This window comes from Rhineura floridana, chromosome 7 (assembly GCF_030035675.1).
Source record: "Rhineura floridana isolate rRhiFlo1 chromosome 7, rRhiFlo1.hap2, whole genome shotgun sequence".
NCBI classification, from domain to species: Eukaryota; Metazoa; Chordata; class Lepidosauria; order Squamata; family Rhineuridae; genus Rhineura; species Rhineura floridana.
In genome coordinates, this window is record NC_084486.1 from 48,193,410 (window position 1) to 48,221,390 (window position 27,981).

Consider the following 27,981-nt stretch of genomic DNA (forward strand, 5'->3'; position numbering starts at 1 on the left):
TAAACTGAACATATGGGATGTCCAAGCTATAATACCTCTCCAAGATTGGGCTTTGCTTCTGGAACAAAGATGGCACGACTAGATGACACATCTTGGCATGACTAGAATTAAGGCTGCAGATCAAAGTTATATGAGGTGGCCTAAAATGGATGGTGCCGTGGAAGACTTGGTGAAATCCTGCTTGTGATGCCCACAGAATAGCCAGGTCAACCATGGTGCCCCTAGAAAAGCCAGGTCAACCATGGAAACTCTTTAATGTTGATTATATCAGCCTGTACAGGGATACCAATCTTTTAGTGCTGGTAGATGCATACTCCAAGTAAAAGTAGCTACGTCATCCACCACCATTGAATGGTTGTGTAGTTATGTAGTACCCATGTTTGGATTCTCCAACACTACTATATAAGGTAATGCTTCTACATTTACCAGTGAGGTCAAAGAATTTCTTACTACCAATGGCATCAGAGAGATCATACCACCTCTCCACAAATGTACTGGTGAAAAGGACAGTACAAAGTGTACAGACTGCACTTATGAAGGTTGTAGGCACAACCCTGCAGATCTGATTCTCTTGCTTTCTGCTCATGTATCAGACAGCAGCACATGCCACCACTGGAAGGTCCCCAGGAGAAACTATGCTTAGTAGACCTGTTCACACCTTGTCAAAAGCTTTGCTGAAGTTGATTATGTCCACAGCATTCCCACAGTCTACCAGGGAGATTACCCAATATAGAAATGTGATCAGATTAGACTGGCAAGATGGTTCCTGACAAATCCATGTTGGCTTCTAGTAATCACTGCATTGTTTTCAGAGTGCTCACAAACTGATGGCTTTATAATCCACTCCAGAATTTTCCCAGGAATTTATGTCAAGCTGACTGGTCTGTAGTTCCCAGGTTCCTCCCTTTTGCCCTTTTTGAAGATAGGGACAACATTAGCCCTCCTCCAGTCATCCAGCACTTCACCATCCTCCACAATTTTGCAAATATAATAGACAGTGGTTCTGAGAGTTCTTCAACCAGTTCCTTCAATACTCTAAGATGCAGTTCATCAGGCCCTGGAGATTTGAACTCATTCAAAGTGATTATGTATTCCTTGACCATTTGTCCATCAATCACAAGCCGCAATACTGCCCCTTCAACTTCATGTTTGCCAGGAGGGTCTTTTGGGAGAAGACTGAGCCAAAGTAGGAATTGAACACTTCTGCCTTTTCTTTGTCATATGTTATCATTTTGCCATCCTCACTGTGTAGCTGTACCACTATTTCTTTTCTCTGTCTTTTACTATGGATGTACCTGAAAAAAGTTTTTTTTGTTACTTTTAGCATCCCACACTAACCTCAGCTCATTCTCAGCTTTAGACCTCCTGATGCCATCCTTGCAATTCTGTGCTTCCTGTCTATACTCTTCCTTTGTGGCCTGGCCTTCCTTCCACTTCCTGAATGTGTCATTTGTTTTCAGGTCATCTCTAAGCTTTTTGTGAAGCCACACTGGCGTCTTCTGCTGTCTTCCCTCTTTTTTCCTTGTTGGAATTGTTTGCAATTGTGCCTTTAGAATTTTCTTATTTAGAAAACTCTCACCCATCTTGTATTTCTTTTCTCATAAGGGTCACTTGCCATGCATTCTTATTTATCACTGTTCTAAGTTTATTAAAATCGACTTTCCTGTAGTGGAAGGTATGTGTATCGCTACTCTCAGCTTTTGCTTCCTTTAAAATCAAGAACTCCAATATAAGATGATCAGTTTCCCAAAAATTCTGTAACTGCCACTTCATCCACTTAGGCTGCAATCCAATACACACTTACCTGGGAGAAAATCCCCTTGAACCGCATGGAGCTTACTTCTAAATAGACATGTATTGGATTACACCCTAAGCCATCTCTATTAGTTAAAATCAAGTCAAGGATAGCTGATCCTCTAGTTACTTGCTTTTCTTTCTGTAGAAGAAAGTTATCAGCAGCACAAGTCAGGAATTTCTTGGAGGGGCTATGTTTGGCAGAATTTGTTTTCCAACAGATATTGGAGTAATTGAAATCCCCCATGCCTACTAGATCATGTCTCCTTGAAACACTGGCTATTTGCTTTTCAAAAGTTTCATCCTTGTCTTCTCCTTGATTGAGTGGTCGGTAGTAGACTCTAACCGCCATGTTCCTTTTATTCCTTGCCCCATTAATTTTAAGCCAGATATTCTCTGTGGGGCTGCCAAGCTCATCCTCCTGTATTTCTGTGCAGGGATATATATATTTTAACATATAGTGTGACCCCACTACCCTTTCTATTCCTTCTGTTCTTTTTAATCAAGTTATATAAGATCAAATCTTTAAATAAAAACAAAACATAATTTGATGTGTTTCAAAACTTACCTGTGAGAGGAAAGGAGGGGCCATTTCTTATTAGTAGAATACAAGTTTCTGCTTACAGAATGTTCAGTGCTTAGCTTCTATACTTCAAAAGGATCTCAGGCCTATGAAAGACCTCTGACTGAAATCTTGAGATAACTGCTGTCAGTGACCATAGACAGGGAAGCTGGATGAACAAGGAAGGGAGGGCTGATGTTGCTGCCCTTGACAGACAACGGAACAAAGGTACATATGGTGGTAGTGGGGTGAAGCAATGTTGTTTTGTTTTCACTGTTATAAGTTTGAAAACTCTGTTGTTCTGGGATTGCTTCCATTGCTCAAAATCAATTCAGCTGCAAAATAAATGTTTGAAAGTTTTATTCCGTCTCCACCTGCTGGTCAGAAATTCAAATTTCAACAATCCAACATAGAGAACATTTTTTTTAAAAAAATATGTATGTAGCTAGTAGACAGCAAAAGAGATGAAATAAATTGAAGACTGTAATACAGTAGTTCTAATTGCAGTCAGTTATATTCAAATTACTAATACCCCCCAAAAAATATGCATAGGAGGAGATATTTGAATATCAGCTCATGAATTTTAGTGACAATAGTTCAGGCATCTATCAATAGAGAAGGAAAGAGCATAAATGTATATATATATTCATATACTTACAGTAGGGCCCCGCTTCCCGGCGCTTCGCTGCATGGCGTTCCGCTAATGCAGCGGCTTCATTCCCTGTTTTAAAGCCGATCTTGCAGCATTTTGGGATTCCGCTTTACGGCAATTTCCGCTTTACGGCGGGGGTCCAGAATGGAACCTGCCGTATAAGCGGGGCCTGCCTGTATACTTATATAGAGACCCAGTGTGGCATAGTGGTTAGAGTGTTGGACTACGACCTAGGAGACCAGGGCTCGAATCACCACACAGCCATGAAGCTCACTGGGTGACCTTGGGCCAGTCACTGCCTCTCAGCCTCAGAGGAAGGCAATGGTGAAGCCCCTCTGAATACCACTTACCATGAAAACCCTATTCATAGGGTCGCCATAAGTCGGAATTGACTTGAAGGCACTCTATTTCCATTTTTTCATACTTATATAAAAAAAAATGTATATATAGTATAAAGTGCTCATTGTTTATTAAGTATTTTTATTTATAATTATCTTAAGCATAGTGTTAGAAGTTAAGCCAAATCTACACATACTTATTTTTTTAATATAGGTTCCTAAGAAAAAGTCACCTTCCTCTTTTGGCTAGCCATAATTATATTCTACTAGAAATCTTATCTGTAGTTTTGTTGTTTCCTCATATAACCAGTAAAAGAGGGCAAAGAACAGAGAAACAAGCAATTCTGTGTAGAGAACTGGAGGATAAGGCAACAACCTGACTCTAGCATCTTTTCAGAAGCTATGCTGAAAAAGTATTTAAAAGGTGAGCTCCTATTGTATCTTTCATAACAGAGTGTTGTGAGTCACAAGTGTTCAGCCATTAAGATAAAAGCCATTTAGTAGTGTGCTGGTTAACAACAGAATATAAACACAGCAACCAAGAGACTTGCTTAAGCAGAATGGAACTCCTCCCCTTCTCCACTGCAGCACCCTACATGCCCTCAAAATGAACTCCAAATGGTTGGGGGGTCCTCTGAGAAGTTGGGGTGTGGTGTGCGGAGGAAAGGAAACAGAAGCTGCTGTGCCAGCAGAACTCTATTGAAGCTGCTTTGGATACAAGCCATGGTTTCCAATTCTGATATGTTCAGATAAACCTTAGTTTTTGATGAAACAACAAGTTGTAGCTAGTAAAATCCTTCTAATTTCCTCCTTATAGCTGTTGCCAGAGAATGGCACATGAGGATGGGGTTACGCATATAATACTAAACTATAGCTTAGTGTTATGTCCGAAACAGGTCAATGTATTGCATTCATAGTTAAGTTAAAATTTAACATGTGCAACTGATTTTCAGGGAATGCAAGGTTTTCACTCCTATGAGTAATTTGTGTTCCATTTTGCAATCAGAAGTCAGCCCTCCAAAATGCTCCATCTTATCTGTGCTCTGCCTACCAGAGGCAAACATTTATTCCTTACAATTTTAATATACAAAATATTAGAAAATCTTAGGATAAATGACAGCAATTTGAAGTCCTCAATAGTCAAGCACTTATTAAACGAAAATCTAATATTTGGGGTTTGCAAAAATCAGAAAATTAGAACGTTGTGCAGAACAATTAATGTCATGCTGCACTTATAAATAGAAGAATTTTGTGTCCAGATCTTTTTTCACAATCTACTTCTGAATATGAAGTATCTATCTCCCAAGAGCATAGCATATCAGCAAATGTCACAGCTGCAAAAACAAGCTAGTTATAACATTATAACAAGGGATCTGCATTAATCATTTTCTCCACCAGAGGGCATATCCATCTCAGTTTGGGGGGGAAGCATTAATAGCAGACACACAACAACAGGTTTCTTGTAATATATATTTTACCAATTAGACAATGTAAATTCATATAATATATACTGTTTTTACTGTTATTATTATGGCAAAGCTTTCATACTTACTCTTTCACTGTTCAAAGCTACAACACATGTAGCTACGTGCATGGCTCTCTGTGGCAATTAAGACTGATCTAAGACTCATCTCCAAGAAACCTAGCAAGAGGCCTTTTGGAAATGGGAAAACAAGGAGTAGTTTAGGTATTCTACTACTACCACCATCACCACATTTTTTTAGGCTTATGAAATACCTTAAATGTCAACACATTCTGCTCTGCTGGAACTTGATGTTTGGTGAAGAAGTGGTACCAGTTACCAGAGTCATGGAAGGCAAGGCAAATCAGGACCCTGGGCAGCTCCCAGAGGGCCCTCCTTAAAGGGCCCATAGCTGTTTTGGCAGTCACCATGCTCCTGCATGGCTGTGGAGCAAGAGAAGTTACAGGGGAGTCATCCACAGATTTGGGGAGAGCTATATCCTCAGGCCAGAATGGCGTCAAATGGGGTCAGGGAGCTCCCCCTCTCTGGTGATTTGCACATCATCTGAATCAGAGTCTTCAGGGAAACATGACAACATCCCCCTTTCCTGGCATGTATCTCTCCAGCTGGGTCAGAAATAGAAGAATTTATGCAGGACCATGAATGTGAGTAGCAGGTTCCCATGTGCGCTCCTCTGGTATGTATTCTTTCCAATTAAGTATTGGAAGCACCCTCACTCTCTCTTTATCTGGGAATGTAGAATGTTCTGAACTTCTTCACAGTCTACTTGTATTGGATGCAGATGTGTCTGATGTCAGAATGGGTCAGTCAGGTGTGAAGAGAACTTAATAAGGACTGTGGAACACTGGGTGGATTTTAGCACCCTGTGCAGGCTTGATAACTTGCATTATGGGCAAAGATCCCAAAAAAACTATAATCCATTTTTGAAGAGGGACATGTAGCCTTGAGATATTTGGTGGAGAGACCAACTCAATCTTCCAAGTGCCGGGATTGTCCAGGTCACCTCTTCTCTTCAGGTCATCTGAATCTTATATGTCCTTTTGGATTGGCCAAATAATTCCCTAAAGGCCTTCAGTACTACATAAAGTTCTTTCAAGGATCAATTTGATCCTGGTACATCATGAGCAGGGCTAAGGAACTAGATGAAAATTACAGTTTGTGATTTTAAGAAGGGGGCAGGGTTACAGGGTAGAAGTATGGACAGCATTGTTATTATAGGCAATCTCAGCAAGGGCTAACTGTGTTGTTAGGCTGCACAGCAATACAGCTCCAAATTGTTGGTTTGTTCACTTTTACTGCATGTCCATTTGAGGGTGATGATGGAGAAAAGGTATATCTCCACATCTAAATGGAACAGTGCTTTCCATAATTTTGTCATAAATCGAGGCCCCCAACTGGAAATAAGCCTGTCAGGAAGTCCATAAAATTTGAACCAACAGGATTAGAGATGTGAAAGCCTAGGGGGAAAACCAGAAAAACTGGGGGTGGGGGGGACAGATTTTTCTGGGCCTTCATATCTCTACACAGAATATGAAGTAAGCCACTTTGGTGAAGGCATCCACCACGCCAAGGATCATGGTGTATTGTTAGGCAGTGTTAAGTCCATAATTAAAAAATCTAGGGTTACAGTTTTTCACAGCCCAGTTTGTGTATGCAAGTGCTATAGCAGACCTTCTGTTTTTCCAGTGTAATTCTCTGCAAGTACACACACTACATATGAGATAGCATTGCATTTTGTTCACTCATGCTTGTCAACCAACTCCCCCCCCCGCTAATTGATGGGGGTATTTGTAGAGTTCAAAGTGGCCTGCTGGGGAGGGCATCACAACAGAAGTAAAGAACTGGACATGATATAAGATGGCAGAGACATACAGGTAAGGACATAAGTACATGAGCCTATCGGTCATATAGTTGCCATCTTGAGGAGGAGGAGGAGGAGGAGTTTTATTCCACAGCGTCTGGATCTGTGCTTGGGTGTAAGGATCCTATTGTTGCTATTGGTGAAAAGGATCAGCAAGTCAGGATCCTGGATAGTTGCTGCCAAGTTCTTTGGGTGGAGGGGGCATATTTGGGTTACTTCTTTGGTGTTCTGTAAATACTCTGTCTTCCTAAAGAGCACTACTGAGATCAGCAATTCTAGGAATGCAAAATATAACAGTGTAGAAGTTGACTGGATTTGGCATTGGTGGAGTTTGAAGGTATTTGAGTTTGCAGTAATCAGTCCAAACTGTCATAGGGTGTCAGGCTTCTAAAATATGGCGCCAGGTTTCAAATATCACCAGTAATTCTCTCTTCCAAATCATATAACTGCATTCTGCAAGGATCAATTTCCAAGAATAGGCATATACATGAGGATACTCAGTGTCCCGTCTAGGTTGGTATAAGATTGCCCCAATGGCCAGGTTGGAGGCATCAACCTTGACAATAAATGATTTTGGTGGATCAGCATAGACAAGTACAAGCAGTGCATGAAGATCAGAGGGAACCACAACTGCCAACCATATCACATCAGCACAGAAGTAAGTATTCCAGCAAGAGACCAATTTAAACCATTGATCCCTAGCACAATGGGGGAGTGTGGTAATATTACCACATTGAACGACATCCATTCTCCATGACATTGCATTTCTGTCCACAGATTCCAATTCTCCTGTTTAATGGGGCCAGATGTAAATGACTTTGACTAAGACAACAGTTGCCTTGGGAGCCACAAAGATCCTAGATCATTCCAAAAAATTATTGTCAGTGGAACAACTTGCCTCTGAAACAATCATGGCTTTGGCACACAAAATCCACCCCTCAAGAAGATACAGATTCACAGGAAAACAAAGATAGGGCTTGTTGGTTGGGTCTTATGTTAGTTCAACCACTACGGGGCTCATAAGCCAGTTTCCTATGGTCTTCTTCAGGCACCCTGGTTTATAATGCCCCGGTTGGCTACAATAGGGACAGGAGTGGAGGCACCAGTTCTGGTCCTTCTTTTCAGCTAGCATGCGAGCTCATGTCCAGAGCTTGGAAACGTTACTTTTTTGAACTACAACTCCCATCTGCCCCAGCCAGTATGGCCACTGGAATGGGCTGATGGGAGTTGTAGTCCAAAAAAGTAACTTTTCCAAGCTCTGCTCATGTCCTACCAAGCTGCATTGGTTCTGGCTCTGGTACTGACCTTTAAGGTAGTGGACACAGAACCCCTGGTCAGGCAGCCAGCTGGGTTTCCAAATTACCTCTATGCATAAACAGCAATTAATTAGGTCCAATAAGGTTGCAGGAATGTCTAGCTTACTCATCCTGAATGGGATCCATTAGTCTCCCCCTGAAACTGGTGTGATCCATGGGGGATAGCCACCACTGAGGAGGGTTGATGATTCAAGTAAGGGAAGGTTACAAGTTCTTGGTTCCAAAGGCAAAGGCACCTTGAAGGTAGTCCAAGTGTGGGTTCAGGACCATGGATAGTGATCCTGAAGCCGAACCAAACATCCAATTATTTTCAGCAAGATCCTGGAACAACTGGCTGAGTTTTATAACAGGGCTAGGTAGTTGTTGACCCACTGAAGTTGCCTCCTGGCCAGTTAAAAGGCCAGGGCCTTCCAATACAGCCACTGATTCTTTCAGGATAATGTGGCTTCCACCTGCAGGCATATCTCCTCAGGGCTCCGTCGATTCCCCCAGGAATCTGTGGACAAGTCATCAGAGTTTGGTGGAAGAGGTATCATCTCAGGGCTTAGGAGAGGTTCCAGTTCCCCCAGTACCACCTGGAATGGAGCAGGGAGTGGATCCATCTGGCTGGATCCAGTTCCCCACCCGTGTTGATTCAGATTTTCAGTCAAATGCTGAGCTACTGCCTTCAGCAGCAGATGATCAAAAGGGGAGAAACAATGCAGCCCCCAGTGAAGTGAAAAGAAACAATGGAAGTAATGTCTATTGTAAAGTCAGCATCACCTGTTGATCACATTGGTGAGAAAATTAAATGTATTTAGAGGAATTTGAGGTGGCAAGAAAGGGACATTGAAGGAATAATAATAAGGGAAGATTAAAAATCAATAAAATAAAAATTTTAAAGTCAAACAAAATACAAATATATAACAGACTGACTTTGTATGGAAGACATTAATTATGATTACTACTACTACACAACAATTAAGAAGATGTCTTTTTGGAGTAGTTGACCTTTGTTTTTACTGTGTTTTAAATGGATTTTACTTTACGCTTTTTATTTGTAAGCCACTTTTATTTAAAAAATGAAATGGCTGTATACAAATATGTTTCTAAATAAATAAATAAATAATAAAACAACCAGTTAAATAAACTAAATTTAAACTAAATTTAAAATAAAATAAATAGAATGTGTTTGGAGGGATTAAGGATTGACTCTGGATGGAAATATGATTTAGAGGGTTAATGAAAGGAAAGTTCATGAATATAATTAATGAAAGGAAGGAGATCAATTTGGGAGGAAATTAATTGAATGAATGAAGGTAAGGATTTTTGAAGAAAAAGGAAGTTTCATAACAAAGAAGTAGGAAGAAACAAAATAAATATAGTTTGTGGTAATTGTGTGCAAGTATTATTTTTTTCAATTCAGCAATATCTACTTTTCCATCCTCCCCATACAGCCCTGGGAGAGTTGGCCATGGATCAATGCAGCCCACAGCCCAAAAATAGTTAGCCACCTTTGCATAAATTAAAAGGATAATTAAGCCCCATTGACTTGCTTCTTTTTCTCCCTGCTCAGATTACCAGGTGTAGTTTTTAACAACAGATTTGTCACATCCATAACGCATATAGTATCAACATAAATGTAAATATTCTGAAAGAATGTAAATATTCTGTCACAAATTCATAATGACCTCTAATTAATACTGCTCAGCAAAACATCAAATTTAGGACACATAAAAAGAAAGAATAACATTCCTGATATGTATTAATAATTATCTATGAAAAGTACACAAAAGGCCAAAAGCTGGACTGCATCTGTACACTGATTTGCATAGAGTATCCAGTGACTGATAAGAGCTTTGGTTTCATGCTGAACAAAATAGGAAAATGGATTTAGTGTACTTCAACAAACAGATGTCTCAAAGATAAAATCATTTCCAGAGGGACAGCTGTGTTAAGTCTCTTGTAGCAAAAACAACAAAGAGTCTGGCAGCAAATTAAAGATCCATCAATTTATTATGGCAAAACATAATATACCGAAACTGGTCCCTCACCTTGTAATTCAGACATGCAAACACAAAATTTAATTTTAAAAAGAAACTAGCATGGAATTGCATGTAATAATGATCATGCCAAAATAAAGGAGAGTTGTACTCAGCTCCCTCTTTAATTTTTCTTTTCCAATTGGCTTTTGGTTAAGATAGGCAGAGGTGGCTCCTCTAGGATGCACACCTTGATGTGGTAATGGGGTTTCACAGTGTCGAAGAAGCTGAGAGCAATGCTGTGAGGAGTCTAGACCATGAGGCTAGACTCCTAGCAGGGTCACCCAAGGCGAAATGGTCAAAGCTGAGACACCAGACTAAGATGCATCCAAACTCAGAGGAAGGCAATGGCAAACCACCTCTGAATACTTCTTACCACGAAAACCCTATGAACAGAGTATCCAAAATGCAACATGAGATAGTGCTGGAAGATGAGACCCCAGGTCCAATGGCACCCAACAAGCTACTGTGGAAGAACAATGGAGAAGTACAAGTAGGGCTGTGGCTAATGACACCAATGGGTCAAAGCCAAATGGAAGCCCAGAGGCTGATGTGTACAGATATGAAAGGAGTGTCTGGAGTTGTATGACGTACGAAATAGGAACATGGAATGTGAGAAGCATGAACCAGGGAAAGTTAGAAACTGTCAAACAAGAAATGGAATGCATCAACATTACAGTACTTGGCTTCAGTGAATTAAAATGGACAGGCAACTACAAAATATGTTATGCAGGAAATGAGAAATTAAGAAGAAACAGGGTTGCTTTAATAGTGAGAAGTGATGTTGGTGTTGTTATGTGCCTCCAAGTCGATTACGACTTATGGTGACCTATGAATCAGTGACCTCCAACAGCATCTGTCATGAACCACCCTGTTCAGATTCTGTAAGTTCAGGTCTGTGGCTTCCTTTATGGAATCAATACATCTCTTGTTTGGCCTTCCTCTTTTTCTACTCCCTTCTGTCTTTCCCAGCATTATTATCTTTTCTAATGAATCATGTCTTCTCATTATGTGTCCACAGTATGATAACCTCAGTTTCATCATTTTAGCTGCTAGTGATCATTCTGGTTTAACTTGTTCTAACATCCAATTATTTGTCTTTCTCGTGGTCCTTTGTATCCACAAAGTTCTCATCCAACACCACATTTCAAATGAGTTGATTCTCCTCTTATCCGCTTTTTTCACTGTCCAACTTTCACATCCATACATAGAGATCGGGAATACCATGGTCTGAATGATCCTGACTTTAGTGTTCAGTTACACATCTTTGCATTTGAGGATCTTTTCTAGTTCTCTCACAGCTGCCCTCCCCAGTCCTAGCCTTCTTCTGATTTCTTGGCTATTGTCTCCATTTTGGTTAATGACTGTGCCAAGGTATTGATAATCCTTGACAAGTTCAATATCCTCATTGTCAACTGTTTTTGTTGTTATGTGCCTTCAAGTCGATTACGACTTATGGCGAACCTATGAATCAGTGACCTCCAAGAGCATCTGTCATGAACCACCTTGTTCAGATCTTGTAAGTTCAGGTCTGTGGCTTCCTCTATGGAATCAATCCATCTTTTGTTTGGCGTTCCTCTTTTTCTACTCCCTTCTGTTTTTCCCAGGCTTTTCCCTTTCTAAATCCGGCTTGGACGTCTGGCATTTCTCACTCTATATATAGAAAGAGCCTTTGTTGTAGAATCTTGAGCATTACTTTGCTTGCATGGGATATTAAGGCAATAATTTGATAATTACTGCATTCCCTGGGATCCCCTTTCTTTGGAATTGGGATATATACTGAATGCTTCCAGTCTGTGGGCCATTGTTTTAATTTCCATATTTGTTGACAGATTTGTTGACAGTGAGAAATGCCAGATGTCCAAGCTGGATTTAGAAAGGGAAGAGGTACAAGAGATCATATCGCAAACATATGTTGGATAATGGAACGGACCAAGGAATTTCAGAAGAAAATCACCCTGTGCTTTATAGATTACAACAATGCCTTTAATTGTGTAGATCATGAAAAACTATGGAATGCTTTAAAAGAAATGGAGGCACCACAGCATCTGATTGTCCTGATGCGCAACCTATACTCTGCACAAGAGGATACTGTAAGGACAAAATATGGAGAAACCAATTGATTCCCAATCGGAAAGGGTGTGAGACAGAGGGGTATTTTATCACCCTATTTGTTTAATCTATATGCAGAACATATCATACGGAAAGCAGGATTGAACCAAGATGAAGGAGGTGTGAAAACTGGAGGGAGAAATATCACTAATTTAAGATATGCAGACGATACCATACTACTAGCAGAAACCAGTAATGATTTGAAAGGAATGCTGATGAAAGTTAAAGAAGAAAGCACAAAAGCAGGTCTACAGCTGAACGTCAAGAAGACTAAAGTAATGCCAACAGAATATTTATGTAACTTTACAGTTGACAGTGAGGACACTGAACTTTATCAATACCTTGGCACAGTCATTAACCAAAATAGAGACATTAGTCAACATGCAGAAGATCCCAGGCTGAATCCCCAGCACCTCCAGATACTGCCAGTCAGTGTACAGACAATACTGAGCCAGATGGATCAAGGGTATGACAACTTCCTATGTCTCACTGAGTGTATATACAGCTAAATAAAATACAAGGGAGAATGATGAGCCATCTAATCCGGCTCAAGTGATAAGCATACTACCACTCTGTTCCACATTTTAGTTTTATTCCAATTACCACAACCAAATTGTATCACTCTGCAATGGCAATGCTACAGACCTTTCTGAGCGGCAAACTACAAAAGGCCTTGAAAGTCATGGCACTGATTAAGGCATTTAGTTTATTCCCACATCTGCAACTTTTTCATCGTGAAATTGGACAGAATTGTTTCTAATTTTTGTGTTTTCTTCCATTGTTCTGTTGTAAACAATACAAATTAATGGGAAACCTCTGCAACCTGTCATTTTACTTAGCTTACAGAAGACAATAAGAATAACAACCCTTTTAATCAGATCTTTCAATTACAACTTTATTTTATTCATTTAAATTATTCATAACCTGCAGTTCGAATAGTTTTTAAAACTATTAGCAAAATCCATTCCATGCTGCTAAATTAAATTCATGGAGTTTGGACATTAAAGAGGGCCACCCTCCTTTCCATCTTGAATTTACTGAGTCACAATCATGTGGACATTTCTTCTGAAGTTATGCTCAGTTTGACACACTTCACTGCTTTTGGCATCATGACAGAGCTGAGAACAAGTCAGATGAGTTGTCAGAATAAGTCAGATGGATGTTAAACACATTATGCCTGAGCTTCAGAGCAACATAATCTCACCATCCAAAAACATTCGGTTTGATTTATTTTTTAATTGTTTTATACAAACAGTTAAACATGTACTCCCCCCTGATATCACAGAGCTATTTAGTAAGATTATTTCCACAGATGAATCTAATAATGTGGATGCCTGAAACATTAATACTAATATATGGATGTTTGATATCCAACGTATCAAGCTTTTCCACGGAAGTAATTTGATTACATACTATGACAATTAAGATTTTACTCATTTATTGCTGAAGTTTACATCGGTATGTGTGGCCATACCACATAAAAAGGTAGAAAAAAAGAGAGAAAAGGGGCCTTGCATATTTCTCAGCTGCAACCTAGCCAACATTAGCACTTTTAAACCATATTTTATTTCAGGTTTATCTGGAGATGTTGGGCAAGCTACCAGGCCCTACCAGTCTGTAAATCCCTGACTTTACACATTAAAACACAGAACACGTAATAAGAGACAAACTGGGCAAAATAGACTAAATTCTGTTGGTAAAGACGTAGGCAAATGTATGGAATTCATTTGGTTACAAGAGAAAGGTATATAAAAATGGAAAGAGAAAAAACAAGAATAATTATAATGTATGTAGGCTACACCAGTAAGATGAAAACAATAATTGGTTTTATTTCTTAGTTTCTTTTATTTCTTAGTTTCTCAGTCTGACATTCAACTTGGAAGCACTCCCTGAAAGCACAAGCCTAGAGTATGGCAAGTTCCAACTTTTCTGAAGAAAATACTTTTGCCTTTTGGCCACTAGATGGCAACCACATGAACATACTGTACTGTATCTTATAATAATTATACATGTATACTCTGCAGCAATAGTTTTGTAGATCATGGAACTTTCAAATCACATTATACACACTGCATATTGAAGCTGGTTGAAGTGGTGGGATGTTGCTCAAAATTTACTCCAAAATCAAAGGCCTCTATTTCAGCCCGTTCTTCATTGTACAAGGCAATGAAGTTATTAATCCCCAGAACATTTCTTTTTAAGTTTTTATACAGAACATTGATATAAATATTCACCCACAGGTGACATGCTGTTCTTGTGTATGATCATTTGACTATAACATTCATTCATGTTTTTAGGAGATCGTTATTCACCTACATAGCCACCATTAGGACACCAAGTACACCACTGTGTGATAGAGTGCTATAACTGGAATATGAAGGAACCTTGTGATCTGTGGTTCATCAGTGACTCCTGAAATTACCATAACAATATCACAAGAAGCCTTTTCCCTGCAGTCTGTAACTTGGCATCTGTGACTTTACCCACAGTGAATTATGAATAGGTTTCAGGCTCACAGCAGGTGCACACAGACATACACAACTAAATATGCTATCCCAAACCTGCAAGATATCTTTTCTAGCAGGTTCTATTTGACTGAGTGAAAGAGATCATTGGTTAAAAAAAAAAGTCACTGTTTCAACTGGCGCCTTCTATCGCCATTGACAGAGAAGGGCACTAACAGGTTTCATGCCCATTCGAATATTTATATTGCAGCTATGCTATCTACTTAGAACACCACATGATCAAAGCATACACACTACAAGTTTCCATACAATTATGGAAGCATGACACCACACAAGTGTATGGACCTTTGGAGAGGAGCTCAAACCTTCTTTGCTCCTCCCCAGACCTTTTAGCTCAGCAGGGCACTGCCGCTAAATCAAGATTTGATTTGTTATCTGAACCAAGAGCCATGGTTAAGATCTTTTCTTACTAATGATGAGCTGTAGCCAAGTAGTTTACTATGTAAATCAGCTCTGAGTCACCATATGGGAAGTCCTTAGATAGTAGTTATATGATAAATGAAGGTATATTTCCACCAAAGAAACATACCCATGAGGGAGATGGGACAGAAGTGGACTGTGCTGGTGACAATGGTCAGTGCTTGAAGGGAAGGTGTGTTGAGCAAAAAGGAGACTAACGCACGACTACAAAACGCCAGTTTTAAAAATATACTGCATATATGCCCTGAAACATGAAGCAGGTGAGGCTTATAAGACAGACCGAGTAAGAGGATGGGGAATCACTGCATAAGAGGTGATGTCATAGGCATTCTGTGGTCTCTCTATAAACCAAGGAAATATCTCGAATGTTTTCTTCTATTAAACCTCAAGGTGGCTTCCTCCCCACCCACCCCACTTTCAATAATCACATCCCACCTTTCTATAATGAAAACAAACTCAAGGTGTCTTATATGAAAATTAATATTAAAAATTAAATTAAAACAATACAATCAGCAAAACAAAAATAGCATCATATAAATCATAACAGCAGCAGGAGAATATCAGGCTAGGCTTTTCTCGGTCATAATCTCAATATAGGAAAAACATGTATATAATCCTTTATCAAGTGGAATACAAGACTTACTTTTCCATGGGTACACAAACAGGGCAGCTGCTGTACGTATTGCTTACTAATCTCTGTACTTGGGGCAAAATATGTCCATTCTGCATTTTACAAGTGTTACTGTAATTTCCCCTGCCCCCATAAAGAAAATCTATCAGAAAGAAAATCATTGTCTTTAAATACTCAGTTACCAAAGCTAAACTTTGGTGCCATGTATACAGCCACTAAGAAAACAAGGGTTTAAAAGCATTGATTTTTAAAAAAATTACATAAAATTAATCTGATTGAATCTGGTCACAGATGTGGTTTATGTCAAGATTTGAAAATGAGGTACCAGTACCAGAATTAATATGCAGATAAATGTATATTCACAGAATCACAGATATGAAAGAAATAGATGGCTGTAAAGTCCCAGATCCTCCACAAATTCATCCACATAAGCTAAGACAATGATACTTTAGTCCTGCTCTGTCTTCAGTAGACAGAAGAAGTAAACAAAAATACAGTAAAAAAGAAGAAGACAAGAACAGCCCTGCTGAATCTGACCAAAAACCCACCTAATCCAGCATCCTGTTCCTCACAGGCCTGGTTCATACACAACCCTAAATCATGGTTTATTAAACTGTAGCTTAACATTATGTGTGAAAGCTGCCCAGGAGCCTAAATATGATTTGTTTACTGCCAACAAACCATGATCTGAAGCCATGATTTGTTGTTAGCTTATGAATCTTGGTTTTAAATATAGCTCGGCATTACTTGTCAAACCAGCACCATTCCTTAACCATGGCCTCTTTGACCATCCCACAGCAGGCACTCACCAAACTATAAAGGCTCAAGACAAGAGAAGCTGCAAAACAAAACAAACTTTGAAGAAACAATACATGGTTTATTTCCCTGGGGGATAACCTCTAGTCTGTTAAACAAATCTTGGTTAGCATTATGAGCAAACCAGGTCACAGTAGCCAACCAGATACCTATGAGAAGCCCACAAACAGGACATGGGCAGAACAGCACTTTCTTGCTCATGACGCCAGCAACTGGTATTTAGAGACATACTGCCTTCAGTATTAAAGACAGTGCATAACCAACAAAAGGCACCACACCCAAGTGCCTGCAGAGCAGTCAGCTCTAGATGGCAACCAAACATTTTGGTAGCAATGCATACTTTAACAAAAGAATAGAGGAAATTAAATATCAAATATCTTGTGACTTTTATTTTACTTATTGTAAAGAAAATCTAGAGACACATTTTAGAGACAAGTTAGTTCATCAAATATATCGTCTGCAACATAGGTCTTCAGTCGGTGGGTTGGAAACCTGAGGTGGGTCACAAGGCCACGCTAGGTGGGTCACACAAAACTTTACTTTAGCCTCCTCCCCGACCACCTCCCAACCACCATCAGGGAAGCATCCTGCCTCATCACAGCAGCAGAGGAGGGAGGCAGCAGAGGCAGTGAGGAGGAGCGGTGCAGCCAAACCGCAGAGGAAAACTTGTGACAGGCCGGTGTATCTCCACAGCAACTCTTCTGCTCTGCTACAGGGCCGCTGCCTGCCTCACTGACGCTGCTGCATGCTCAGCAGCGTCCAAGAAGGGAAGCAGCCGGCAGCAGGATGGTTACTGAGATGCCTGTCCTATCCTGAGTTTTCCCCGTTACTCGCCTGGGCTGCCTGCCTCTGTCTCCCTCCCCCGCTTCCCACCTCCTCGCGGGGTTGGAAGAGGCTTCGCCAGGTCCAAAGGGGACGAGGAAGATGGGATGGTGACCAGAGGGAGTCTTAGCCAGGTCTAAACCAAGTCATTTTTTTGCACAACACTCTTGTCAGTCATGTGACATCACATCAACAGTGAAAATGTGAAAGTGGGTCCCATGTTGCAGTTTAGGAGTCAGAAGTGGGTCTCAAGTCTGGACCAGTTGAAAACCACTGATCTACAAAGAAATAAATGTTCAGCTCTGAATTTCTCAAGCAAAGGAGTGACTGGCATGGTGGGGCAATGCTGCGGAGTTGCAGCAGTACTCCACCAGCTGTTCATGCTCAAATACTAGGTTCAGACAGACATCAGAAAGTTATAAAAAGACACTTACCCCATGCCATATAGATTGCAGAAGGCAAGAACGTAACACTTGGCTTACTGAAATTTGAAACGTTATTAGCTCTTCTGATATAATCCTACAGTGTCTTAATTCATTGTGGGTTCTCCTCTGGTCAACACAACTCCAAGCAACAGCTCCTATGTGTCCTGATGGTAGAGTTCTAACTATTGCTCTTGTTCCAGTATAAACTGATTTCTTAACCTCCTTATCGTTTTTGCAAAATCTTCTGACTAATAAAGTGGAGCGCTCTTTCTTACTTCGAGAAAAATCTTCCTCCATCTCTTCTCCATAACTCTCATTGTAGTTTTCAAAATGGCTCAAAATGGGCTTTGAAGGCATTCTTCCAGTAAAATTACCACTAGAAAAACTGTCACCTAAGCATGCCACATTGAGTTTTTGGGCTGTTCTTTTCAAATACAAATAGTTATCCACTGAAGTGTCATAAGAATCACACAACTGTTGTCCAGTTTTATTCCCACAGGTAGTTGGTAGTTCCATTAATTTACAAGTGCAAGCTGTGGAATTATTGGTGCAGTCATTATAAGCCTTTCCTGGCTGTAAGCAGTCATTCCAAATGAAGCTGTTGTGCAAGGTACAGAAACTTTCTGAGATATTCTTTCTCTCTTTAACACAGTTGAGATCAGCACTCTCCATTTCATCTTTATTTACTGAAGACAGACTTCTTAGTGGCTTCAGCTCTACCTGAGATCCATCCATTTGTAATTGAATTTCAGTATACACAGTTCTTTCCAGTGAAGAAGGAATTCCAGTTTCTAAACATTTGTCTTTGTTTGGAAAAGAATCACATGCTTTATATAAGTGGTTATGCATAGTGTTGCTTTTGTAGCTTTTCTGTATAATGTCATAATTTATGTTGAGAAACTCCAAAGAAGTAGGGATACATGTGCCTCTCTCCCAGGGTTTTTTGCTATCAGTCATTTCTTCTTCATGTGGTAAAATAAAAATACTGAACAGCTTTTCTTCAAGTTTTTGGAAGAAAGAGTTGTGTGCATCTAATTTTTTTGTATTTTCATAACAGGTGCTTTAATCTTTATATCCATTTCCTTTCTGGTTGACACTCTGCAAAAAAACATAAATTCAGATAACACTGTTTCTTCAGAGATCATTGTGACACACAAGCTTCAGATACTACCCTGCTTTTCCTCAAACATCACTCATTACATCACAGCACTGAAGTAAAAAACAAAACTGCTATGTCTTCACAGCAGACACACAGCAGACAACAAAGCTGTGTTATTAATAGCATCCGAAATTTTGTCAACACTGGATTGTCACAGAATTCTTGAGTATTTGTTTGGAATAGCATTGGGGGTTTTTCTCCCACAAGTAAATACTTCCATCATAGGATATATATATGTTGCCTTGTTTCTTGCTACATGTCTTAGAAGAACAAGTTGGGGAAAGGTAATTGTTCCTTAGGTCATGCCACTTCTAATCAGTTGCCTGTAAGACAAAAGACAAAACCTATTTAATACACAGTATCAAGTATAAACTTCATAACAAAACACCATGAAGTGTTTTAACAGACTGTTAATTGAACACAGAATGGAACAATGTAAGAACACATTCTGAAGTACTTTTGTCTGTAGCGGAAGTTTTTTCTCCAAACTCCCTTCAAGAGATTCAGAACATGTGAGGTAAGTAGACATCCACACTGCTATCCTACTCAGCAGGACACCCTTACTTCTTCAGTCAAGTTCTGATCAGGTTTCATCATGTTCATATATTTGTAGTGAATCTGTAGTTCTACAATGCGTCCAATAACTTCCCACTTCCCCCTACCTATCCCTCCCTCAAAGGCTTCCATTTTAGGAAACTTTTCCCTACAATAGATTTCTGAGACAAAACAAAGGAAACAAAATAGGAATTAAAACACTGTTAGCCAAACCTCTCTCAGAGAATAGGGCATTTGGATTTAAAAGTAACATATTTCACAATCTAAACCAGGAGTGACTAGCTTATGTCCCTTCAAATGTTGTTGGGCTCCGGCTCCTAACAGCTCTAGCCAGCAGGGCCAATAGTCAGGAATGATGGGAGTTGCAGTCCTGCAACATCTAGAGGGCCAAATGATACCTACCTCTGTTTTAAAACACACATGCACAAAATCATTTCAAGCTTCAAATAAGGTGATCAAGTGACACCACTTTATCTTATTTAGCTGAGCATTTATTTTTAGCCCATCTACCCCACAAAGTTTTGGAGCAGCTTACATTAAAATGCTTTATGTATGTCCACCAACAGCAGTTATATACTGTTTGTATACCACTATGATGAAGTAAGAGGAGGAGCTAATTAAACTAATACTGTATTTTCTTCAAACCAGAAGAAGACTGAGAAAGTAATTCAGGTAAGGCAGGGGCTCCCAAACTGTTGTCCACGAGCTTCATTCAGGTAGGCTGCGATATGTCTGCATTAAATATTCATATTGATCTTTAAACTGCATTTTCATTGCTTCCTTTATTTTTTATATTGTATGTTATATTGTAGTACAATACTGAGTTCTATGGTATGCAAATTATAATAAAATAAACTACAAGATAAGAAATAAAAGATGCAATGAAAAAGCATAGGACACCAAGCACAGCACATTACAATTGCTAGTAAAGGCAGAAAAAATATTCAGTGGTCTGCCAAGACCCTCACAATTTTCAAACAGTCCATGAGGAAAAAAGTTTGGGAACCACTGAGCTAAGGGAATGCAGACTGCTTCAGGCATTCATAGCTCCTGTTCATATGTAGGATAATTTCATGTGTTTAAGAACCTAAACATGTTTCAGCCTGGACTTTTAAACCTGCTTCATTTTGGGGGAGTAATCACAAAATAATGTTCTTCTCTAAATGACTGTCTTTGTGTATTGCATTAGCAGAACTAAGATCTCTGGAATGAAGATCTGTAATTATGTAGAGTCTTAATGGTTCATATGATCATCAAAATGTCAAGACTGCAAGACACTGCAGTGTGCAACAGAGGACTCTGATGAGGAGCACATTCAGACTACTTCTTGAGGGGTGTTATTCAAGGCTCTCTTATCTGGAAGACCCGGCCCTGTCACCATCCTCAGAATCTCCTGCAGTACTTCCATTTCCCTAACCTCACAGAAGTCAAGGACAACAAAATAAGGAGAAGGTCCTTTAAGCAGCCAACCAACTCCCCAAAGAAGGTGGCTTACTGCACTCCAAGTCTTGTTAAATTGTTAAATTGGTTAGAGTGTTGGACTACAACCTGAGGGACCAGGGTTCGAATCCCCACACAGCTATGAAGCTCACTGGGTGACCCTGGGCCAGTCACTGCCTCTCAGCCTCAGAGGAAGGCAACGGTAAACCCCCTCTGAATACCGCTTACCATAAAAACCCTATTCATAGGGTTGCCATAAGTCGGAATCGACTTGAAGGCAGTCCGTTTCCATTTTCAGTTGGTTCTAGCTTCTTTCAGACAAAACATCTCTTTTAGGGCTGTGCTCCATATTTGGATGAAGCCTGATTAATGAACCAAATTGGACTTCTCTGGGATTTATTTTTGATAATACAAACTGGGCTCAGTCACTAGCTGCTTCGTTCAGGGTGGATAAAGCATTTCTGAATATTTGTTAAAAAAAAACTTATTCGGATTTCTTTTTAAAAAATAGCACTGATGTGTCAACGTCTCTGGTGTTATGCTGGCTGTCAGGCTGCATTACTTTCTACACACACCATGCTGAGACATGAGTGGCAGGGTGGTGAAATGGTGCATTTCAATAGTTCTTCCTGGAAGTCAGCACAGAAAGCCCAGGTGGAGGAAGGGCTTGCCTTCCAATCATTGTGCTCTTGGGTGGGATCACACACAATGTAAGGAAAACGCTGAGTCTTTCTCTTTAATTGACAGCTTTTCCTGCAAATCAGCATTGAGAAATGATTGGGAAAGGAGGGAGAGTTGTTTGCTGTCCAATTGTGCTTTGTGTGGCTAGATGAAACTGATTCATTTTCTTCCCCTCTGCTTGGCTCAGTCTACTGTTGTTAGTTCTCTCTCCAAACAGAATGCACTGCTTTAGCAAAGCCTCTGTAGCAATACAACTTGTATCTTAAGCTCATCTGCTTTACCTTTTCCCCGCCTATTATGGTTGTGTTTAACTGTGTATGTGTGTTAGTGATGTCCCCTCGCTGGATCGTCACCTTGTAGTGGTGAGTGGGCTTGCGTGTTCCAATGAACCCTGTGAGCGATGCCGTCAGGAGTCATGTACTCCCAGCAGGGTCACCCATGGCGGTAAGGTTAAGGGAGAGGAACCAGACAAAGAACAATCCAAGAAAGTCCTCAACGGCAGAACAGGCGGAGGATAACAATGTGTATGTTACAACAGCTGTGAAGGCAGATGAAGGCTGCAGCAGATAAAAGACTTCCAATCGTCATGGTATCCATGCCACTGGATTAAAGCCTTTTTTTGTCAAGATTGTGTGTTGATTGTCGTGTGCCAATCTCCCCCCATAAAACAAATTCACGCACAGGCGTCTTCCAAGCTAGCCAAACCAAACTGTGGGAGGCTATGTGGATCCAGAATTGGCCTCCACAGTCACTTATGGACCCACTGTTAAAGACCTTTACTTGGAAGATAATCTTACTCGGCCACGAGTGATTGCAAATGATGAAAAATGATGATGTTAGTGATGTGCATCTTTTTAAAAGGTTCCTAAGGTTATGTTTTCTGTCCATTCCATAACCCCCTTTCACTGTTGTGAATCTGATTTGTTTTTGCAGCCCAATTCTTTCATGTTTTGGAAGCCAGCCACATAATACCATGAATGACCCACTAGCTACTGGGCCACGTTCAAGGTTCTGGTTTTGGTGTATAAAGCCTTATACAGCTTGGGACCAGAATACCTGAAAGATCATCTTACTCCTTATATACCCAGTTGATCACTGCAGTCTGCAGGTGAGGACCTCCTTCAGATTCCATCTTATCATGAGGTCCATTCCCCACAACAAAGGAAGCAGACCTTTAGTGTTGTTGCACCTACCCTTTGGAATTCTCTCCCTTTACATATTAGACAGGTACTATCTCTGTTATCTTTTCAATGCCTATTGAAACCCTTCCTCTTTCAACAAACCTTTTAAGTAGAGACCTTATCCCAGTTTGCGTCTGTGTTAGAATTGTTTTTTAGATGTTTTTAAAGCTCTTTTTAAAAGATGCTTTGTTTTAATATGTTTTTAAAGATGATTCGTTTTAATATATTTTAAAGTCTGTTTTTAAGATGTTTGAGGTTTTTGTGTGTGTTTTTGTTTGCTGCTCTGGGCTCCTTCTGGGAGGAAGGGCGGGAAGTAAATTTAATAAATAAATAAAAATAATGAGTTTATTTTAACCAGTCATTAGCTACCTTGGTTTGGACCCTAAAAGGCAGGCTACAAATATTTTAAATAATAAACAGTATAATGATCAATGCAGCAATGAAAACTTGCTTTGTTCTTTATGGCAGATGAACAGTATAATAAGCAGGGCTGGCCTCAGACATGCCTTGGACACAAGCCTGCCCTGGGCCCTGGCGCTCCCCTTCCACGATTCACAACAGGTTTGCTGCCGTGGATCGCATGGCAAGAGCTTCGGACCCCCCACCATTCCCTTGCTTCAACCTACCTTGGCTGTTGTGCGGTCGTGTGCACAGCACTGCCCTTAACCAAGATGGCAGTCAAGGTTTCCCTAAGGGATGCACACACATTGTTGTTGTTATATGCCTTCAAGTTGATTACAACTTATGGTCACCCTATGAATCAGTGACCTCCAATAGCATCTGCTATAAACCACCCTGTACAGATCATGTAAGTTCAGATCTGTGGCTTCCTCTATGGAATCAATCCATCTCTTGTTTGGTCTTCCTCTTTTTCTATTCCCTTCTGTTTTTCCCAGCATCATTGTCTTTTCTAGTGAATCATGTCTTCTCATTATGTGTCCAAAGTATGATAACCTCAGTTTCATCATTTTAGCTTCTAGTGATAGTTCTGGTTTAATTTGTTCTAACACCCAATTATTTGTCTTTTTCGCAGTCCATGGCATGTGTAAAGCTCTCCTCCAACACCACATTTCAAATGAGTTGATTTTTCTCTTATCCAATTTTTTCACTGTCCAGCTTTCACATCCATACACAGACATCAGAAATATCATGGTCTGAACGATCCTGACTTTAGTGTTCAGTGATACATCTTTTGAGAGGCAGTGTGGTGACGTGGTTAGAGTGTTGGACTATGACCTGGAAGACCAGGGTTTGAATCCCCACACAGCCATGAAGCTCACTGAGTGACCTTGGGCCAGTCACTGCCTCTCAGCCTCAGAGGAAGGCAATGGTAAACCCCCTCTGAATACTGTTTACCATGAAAAACCTAGTCATAGGGTCACCATAAGTCAGGATCAACTTGAAGGCAGTCCATTTCCATTTCCATTACCCTCTTTAGGGGCTACTATACATACAACTTTCGTGTCCTATGTCACAAAACAAGAAAGTTATGGCTGGTTTTGTTTTGCAATACAAGTTAATGGGATTTCTGGATATTTGTAATATCCAGATTCAGATTGGGTCAGAATGGGTACAAATATATTCAGACTGAACTGGACTTTTTTTGTATTTACAAATCAAGGCCACAAATTGGGTTGGGCCCATGCACAGCCCTAATTTCTTGTAGCTGACCCAGAAGAATAATGCTCAGCTAGCACTGCACTCACTTGGAGCTATACAAAGTCCTGTTCTTGCTTGTTCTCTGTTTGGATCTAACTTAGACCAGACACTGACTACTTTTCAAAAGCCTAAAGCTCTCACAGAATTGGCAACAGTATTTTTTTAAGAGGTGGAATGCAAAACAGAGAAGAAACACTACCAGGTAACTGGACAGAAGACTGGATCACAATGACCACTTTACTTAGAATAAGGGCCAATATGAAACCAGAGTGGAGCAAGAATGGTTGCTTTGTAAACATTGACTATGGAAGCTAAATCCAGTTTTGTCAATAGAATTGAAGAGTCTGTGTCAGATTGTACTAAGAAGCAAGCAGAAAAACAAAGGTTCTGACACTATTACTTAGTTTATTACAGTAATCAAGTCAGCTTTCTATATGCAAAACAACACTGATGATCTAGAAATCAATTTATTTGGTTTGATATTTTTTTTCTGGACCATGCTACTGTTCATTAGAGAAAGATGAAACAGTGACCCAAGCCAAATCAAAATTAATATTACACTGAACAGTGGTAGAAGTTAGTGGAGATTGATTTCTCTGTAGATTTTCTAATTTACAATCATTATTTCGTACACATACATATCTCTGTAACATAAATAAAATGTTATGCTACACATATATCACACCCTGTTAATTATTCTTACGTAAACACTGTGTTCTCTCTCTGTAGTCCTAAACACTAACAGTCTACACTACAGTCTAGAATCCTAATCACCCATAAACATCCTTGCTGTAAGGCTACATTTCAACACACACTCGCCTGGAAGTAAGTCACACTGAACCCAAAGATAGACACGTTTAGAACTGCACTGTAAGAAATGTAAATGTACATGATTTAAAAATATTTCCTAAAACAGTGGAGGATTTTTAAAAGATTATTAACATTTTGACAACTGCTAATATAACTGTCATAAGCAGATAAAAGGAGGCTTACACTAAACAGAAATCAGAGCTACATAATAACCCCTTGATATATAGGTATGGATATGCAAGTACCTACCTCCTCTTATCTATTTCACATATAGATATCTGTTTTTGTACTGTATCTGCAACCGACATCACTATGGACTCAATCCAGTCCACTGAAGTAGTCACATGCAGAGGGATCACCATAGAGTATATATACCAAGTATATAACAAGGCTCACTTTTTTTCCTCCCCCTGCAAGTTGCACACAGGTATACACCAAACCATTGTGAGGAGTCCAGCCCACTTCTGCTTGGGCATCAAATGCAAAACTTGGAGACTTGCCATTGCCTCTAGCAGCCAGGTGCACTGAATGCCTGTGTACAAAGGATAGAAAGGAGAACCGGCTTTATTATATCTTATGCAGAATCCTTCACATGTGAGCACTGCACCCATAATAGACTGAAACAAGCCCTATGATGTTACAGTAACAGATTCTGAAGATATAATCTGGATTTGTTTAGAGTTGAAAACACAGTACTGTACCCGGTTAGTATATGGGAAATGAATGAGATGCAACGGGCACGCAAAGATTACTTTCATCAATACCATCACTAATCCAGTAAATAATAACAAAAGGCTCATTTTGATACATCAGAGAAATGTAATGTGTTCCCAGCATCAGCACAACAGAGTAAGACAGACAGGAAACAGATTCAGCACTGATAAATCACATTAGATCAGAGGTCAAACCACAGAAACAATTTAAAAATTATACATCCTGGCAACTGTCAGTATTCATCATCACAAAATGGCACCATTTACAATGACAAGATTTTCAATTATATTTGTTGAAGCATTGTTGTTGAATTGTAAAGAACATACAGCAACAAGGTGAATTTAACATATGTGGAGTAATCTTCATTCTAGCATTGCTAAAACAAAATTAGATTAAAGATGCAGATAAAGCAATATAAGTTGGGCTTATTTGGCAGCTTTTTTGGCAGCATGTATTGCAGGTGCTTTTCCTGGGTAAACAGGAAAAGTCCTGGAGCAAGACTTCAGCCAAGCTAGAGCATAGCAACAGTGAACATAATAGTACTTTTCTCTGGAAAAAAATGGGGATGGCTATGGCTTGTAAGCTTGTTGCCCAATTTTCATCAATTGGGGGGGCAGGGGTTTGTTTTGCTTTAAGGACCATGCATAATAATAATAATAATAATAATGTTATGCTGTAAATCACCTAGAGGCTCTTGCGTGGAAGGTGCATACATAAATAAATGACATAACAGCAACAACACACTCACAGCAAAATACATAATGTTGTTGTTAAATTGCTTAAGTAAATTATCATCCCACTCTTCAGCACAAGGTCTCTCAGGGCAGCTAAGAAACCAAAACGTTCTCTTCTATTCCTTTTATCCTCACAACCATCCCCTGAGGCAGGCTAGGCTGAGAGATGGTGACTAGCCCAAAGCCATCCAGTGAACTTCTACACTCTTGTGCCTCACAGACTAAAGAACTCATCAGGGATGGGGCAGATGGAACATGGGATTTCAAGCAGAAAAGCAGGAGGCATGAAGAGGTGAAGAACCTTTCCTGTGTCTCAGGGGTGGGCAACCTTTTTTTTTTCTGTTGAAGACTGCATTCCCTCAGGCGCAATCTGTTTGGGGGCTTCATGCCAGCAGTAGGCAGAGCCTAAATCAATGATAAGTGGATCAGATCCAGGGACAAAAAATTTTCTAACTAATCTGGAATAAAGACAGCCCTGCTTCAATATTCACCCTAGCTATCTCACATTAAAATTCCCAACCTATGCAGGTCTGTTCAGAAATAAGCCCCTGTGAGCTTGGGGTTACTCTGAAATCAGTATACAGCGTTTTTTGTTTTTTGTTTTGTACAGCAGTTCAATACAGCTACTGTTCTGGAAAGCAAGTGAAAGTAATTCCTTTCTCACTTTGGCAGAAGCCTACTGATATGTTCTCAGAAGCTGGGAGGGGGAATTATTTTCACCCAGCTGTATAACCAGGATTTTAAAAAAAAAATAAATTTGTTTTTATCAAATAAAATACTATTCCTTCCAATAGTTCTGAAACTGCGTAGAAAGAGGAAGCACACACTTCAATAACAGGAGGGAAGGAATGAACTCTGATGGACGGCAGAATGTGGCAGCTTCAGGGTATCAGGTACCTGCAGCCCTGGACCATAGGTAGGCCATCTATCTGCTTCTTCCCTCACCCCCATCTGCCTTTCTCTTAGGCAGGGATATTTCCAGTCTCACGGTCATTAAAACTCTCTCCTCCACAAAGAGGCCAACAGATCTTGAAGTCACATATGTAGCTGAAAAGTTAAGCAATACATGAAATTTGGTTAGTCCAAATGTAACAAATTTACACTGCAATTCTAAACACATTCACATGGGACAAAATCCCACAGAACACAGTAGGACTTATTTTCAAGTAAACATGCACATATTGTGCTATTATGACCTTTAAGTGCTATATTTTAGGATTCTTTGCTGAAGGATGTTAATATCATCAACATTTCCAGGGATTTCAGAGTG

General features: G+C 39.9%; 1 protein-coding gene across 21 annotated transcripts in view; it reads right to left on the reverse strand.

Moving 5' to 3' along the window:
• PLCE1 (phospholipase C epsilon 1) overlaps nucleotides 1-27,981 on the reverse strand; it is a 202,716-nt gene that overhangs the window by 157,854 nt on the left and 16,881 nt on the right. For 10 of the 21 annotated variants that reach the window (XM_061635487.1, XM_061635483.1, XM_061635490.1 and 7 more), the window contains exons 2-4: nucleotides 27,609-27,758; nucleotides 25,513-25,795; nucleotides 17,788-19,260 (exon numbers count right to left, since the gene is read on the reverse strand). In XM_061635487.1, the coding sequence (XP_061491471.1) occupies nucleotides 17,788-18,735 (948 nt within the window). In that variant the 5' untranslated portion in view covers nucleotides 18,736-19,260; nucleotides 25,513-25,795; nucleotides 27,609-27,758. Of the gene's footprint in view, nucleotides 1-17,787; nucleotides 19,261-25,512; nucleotides 25,796-27,538; nucleotides 27,560-27,608; nucleotides 27,759-27,981 lie in introns of those variants that run through there. The other 11 variants (XM_061635492.1, XM_061635484.1, XM_061635493.1 and 8 more) reach the window with 7 other exon arrangements.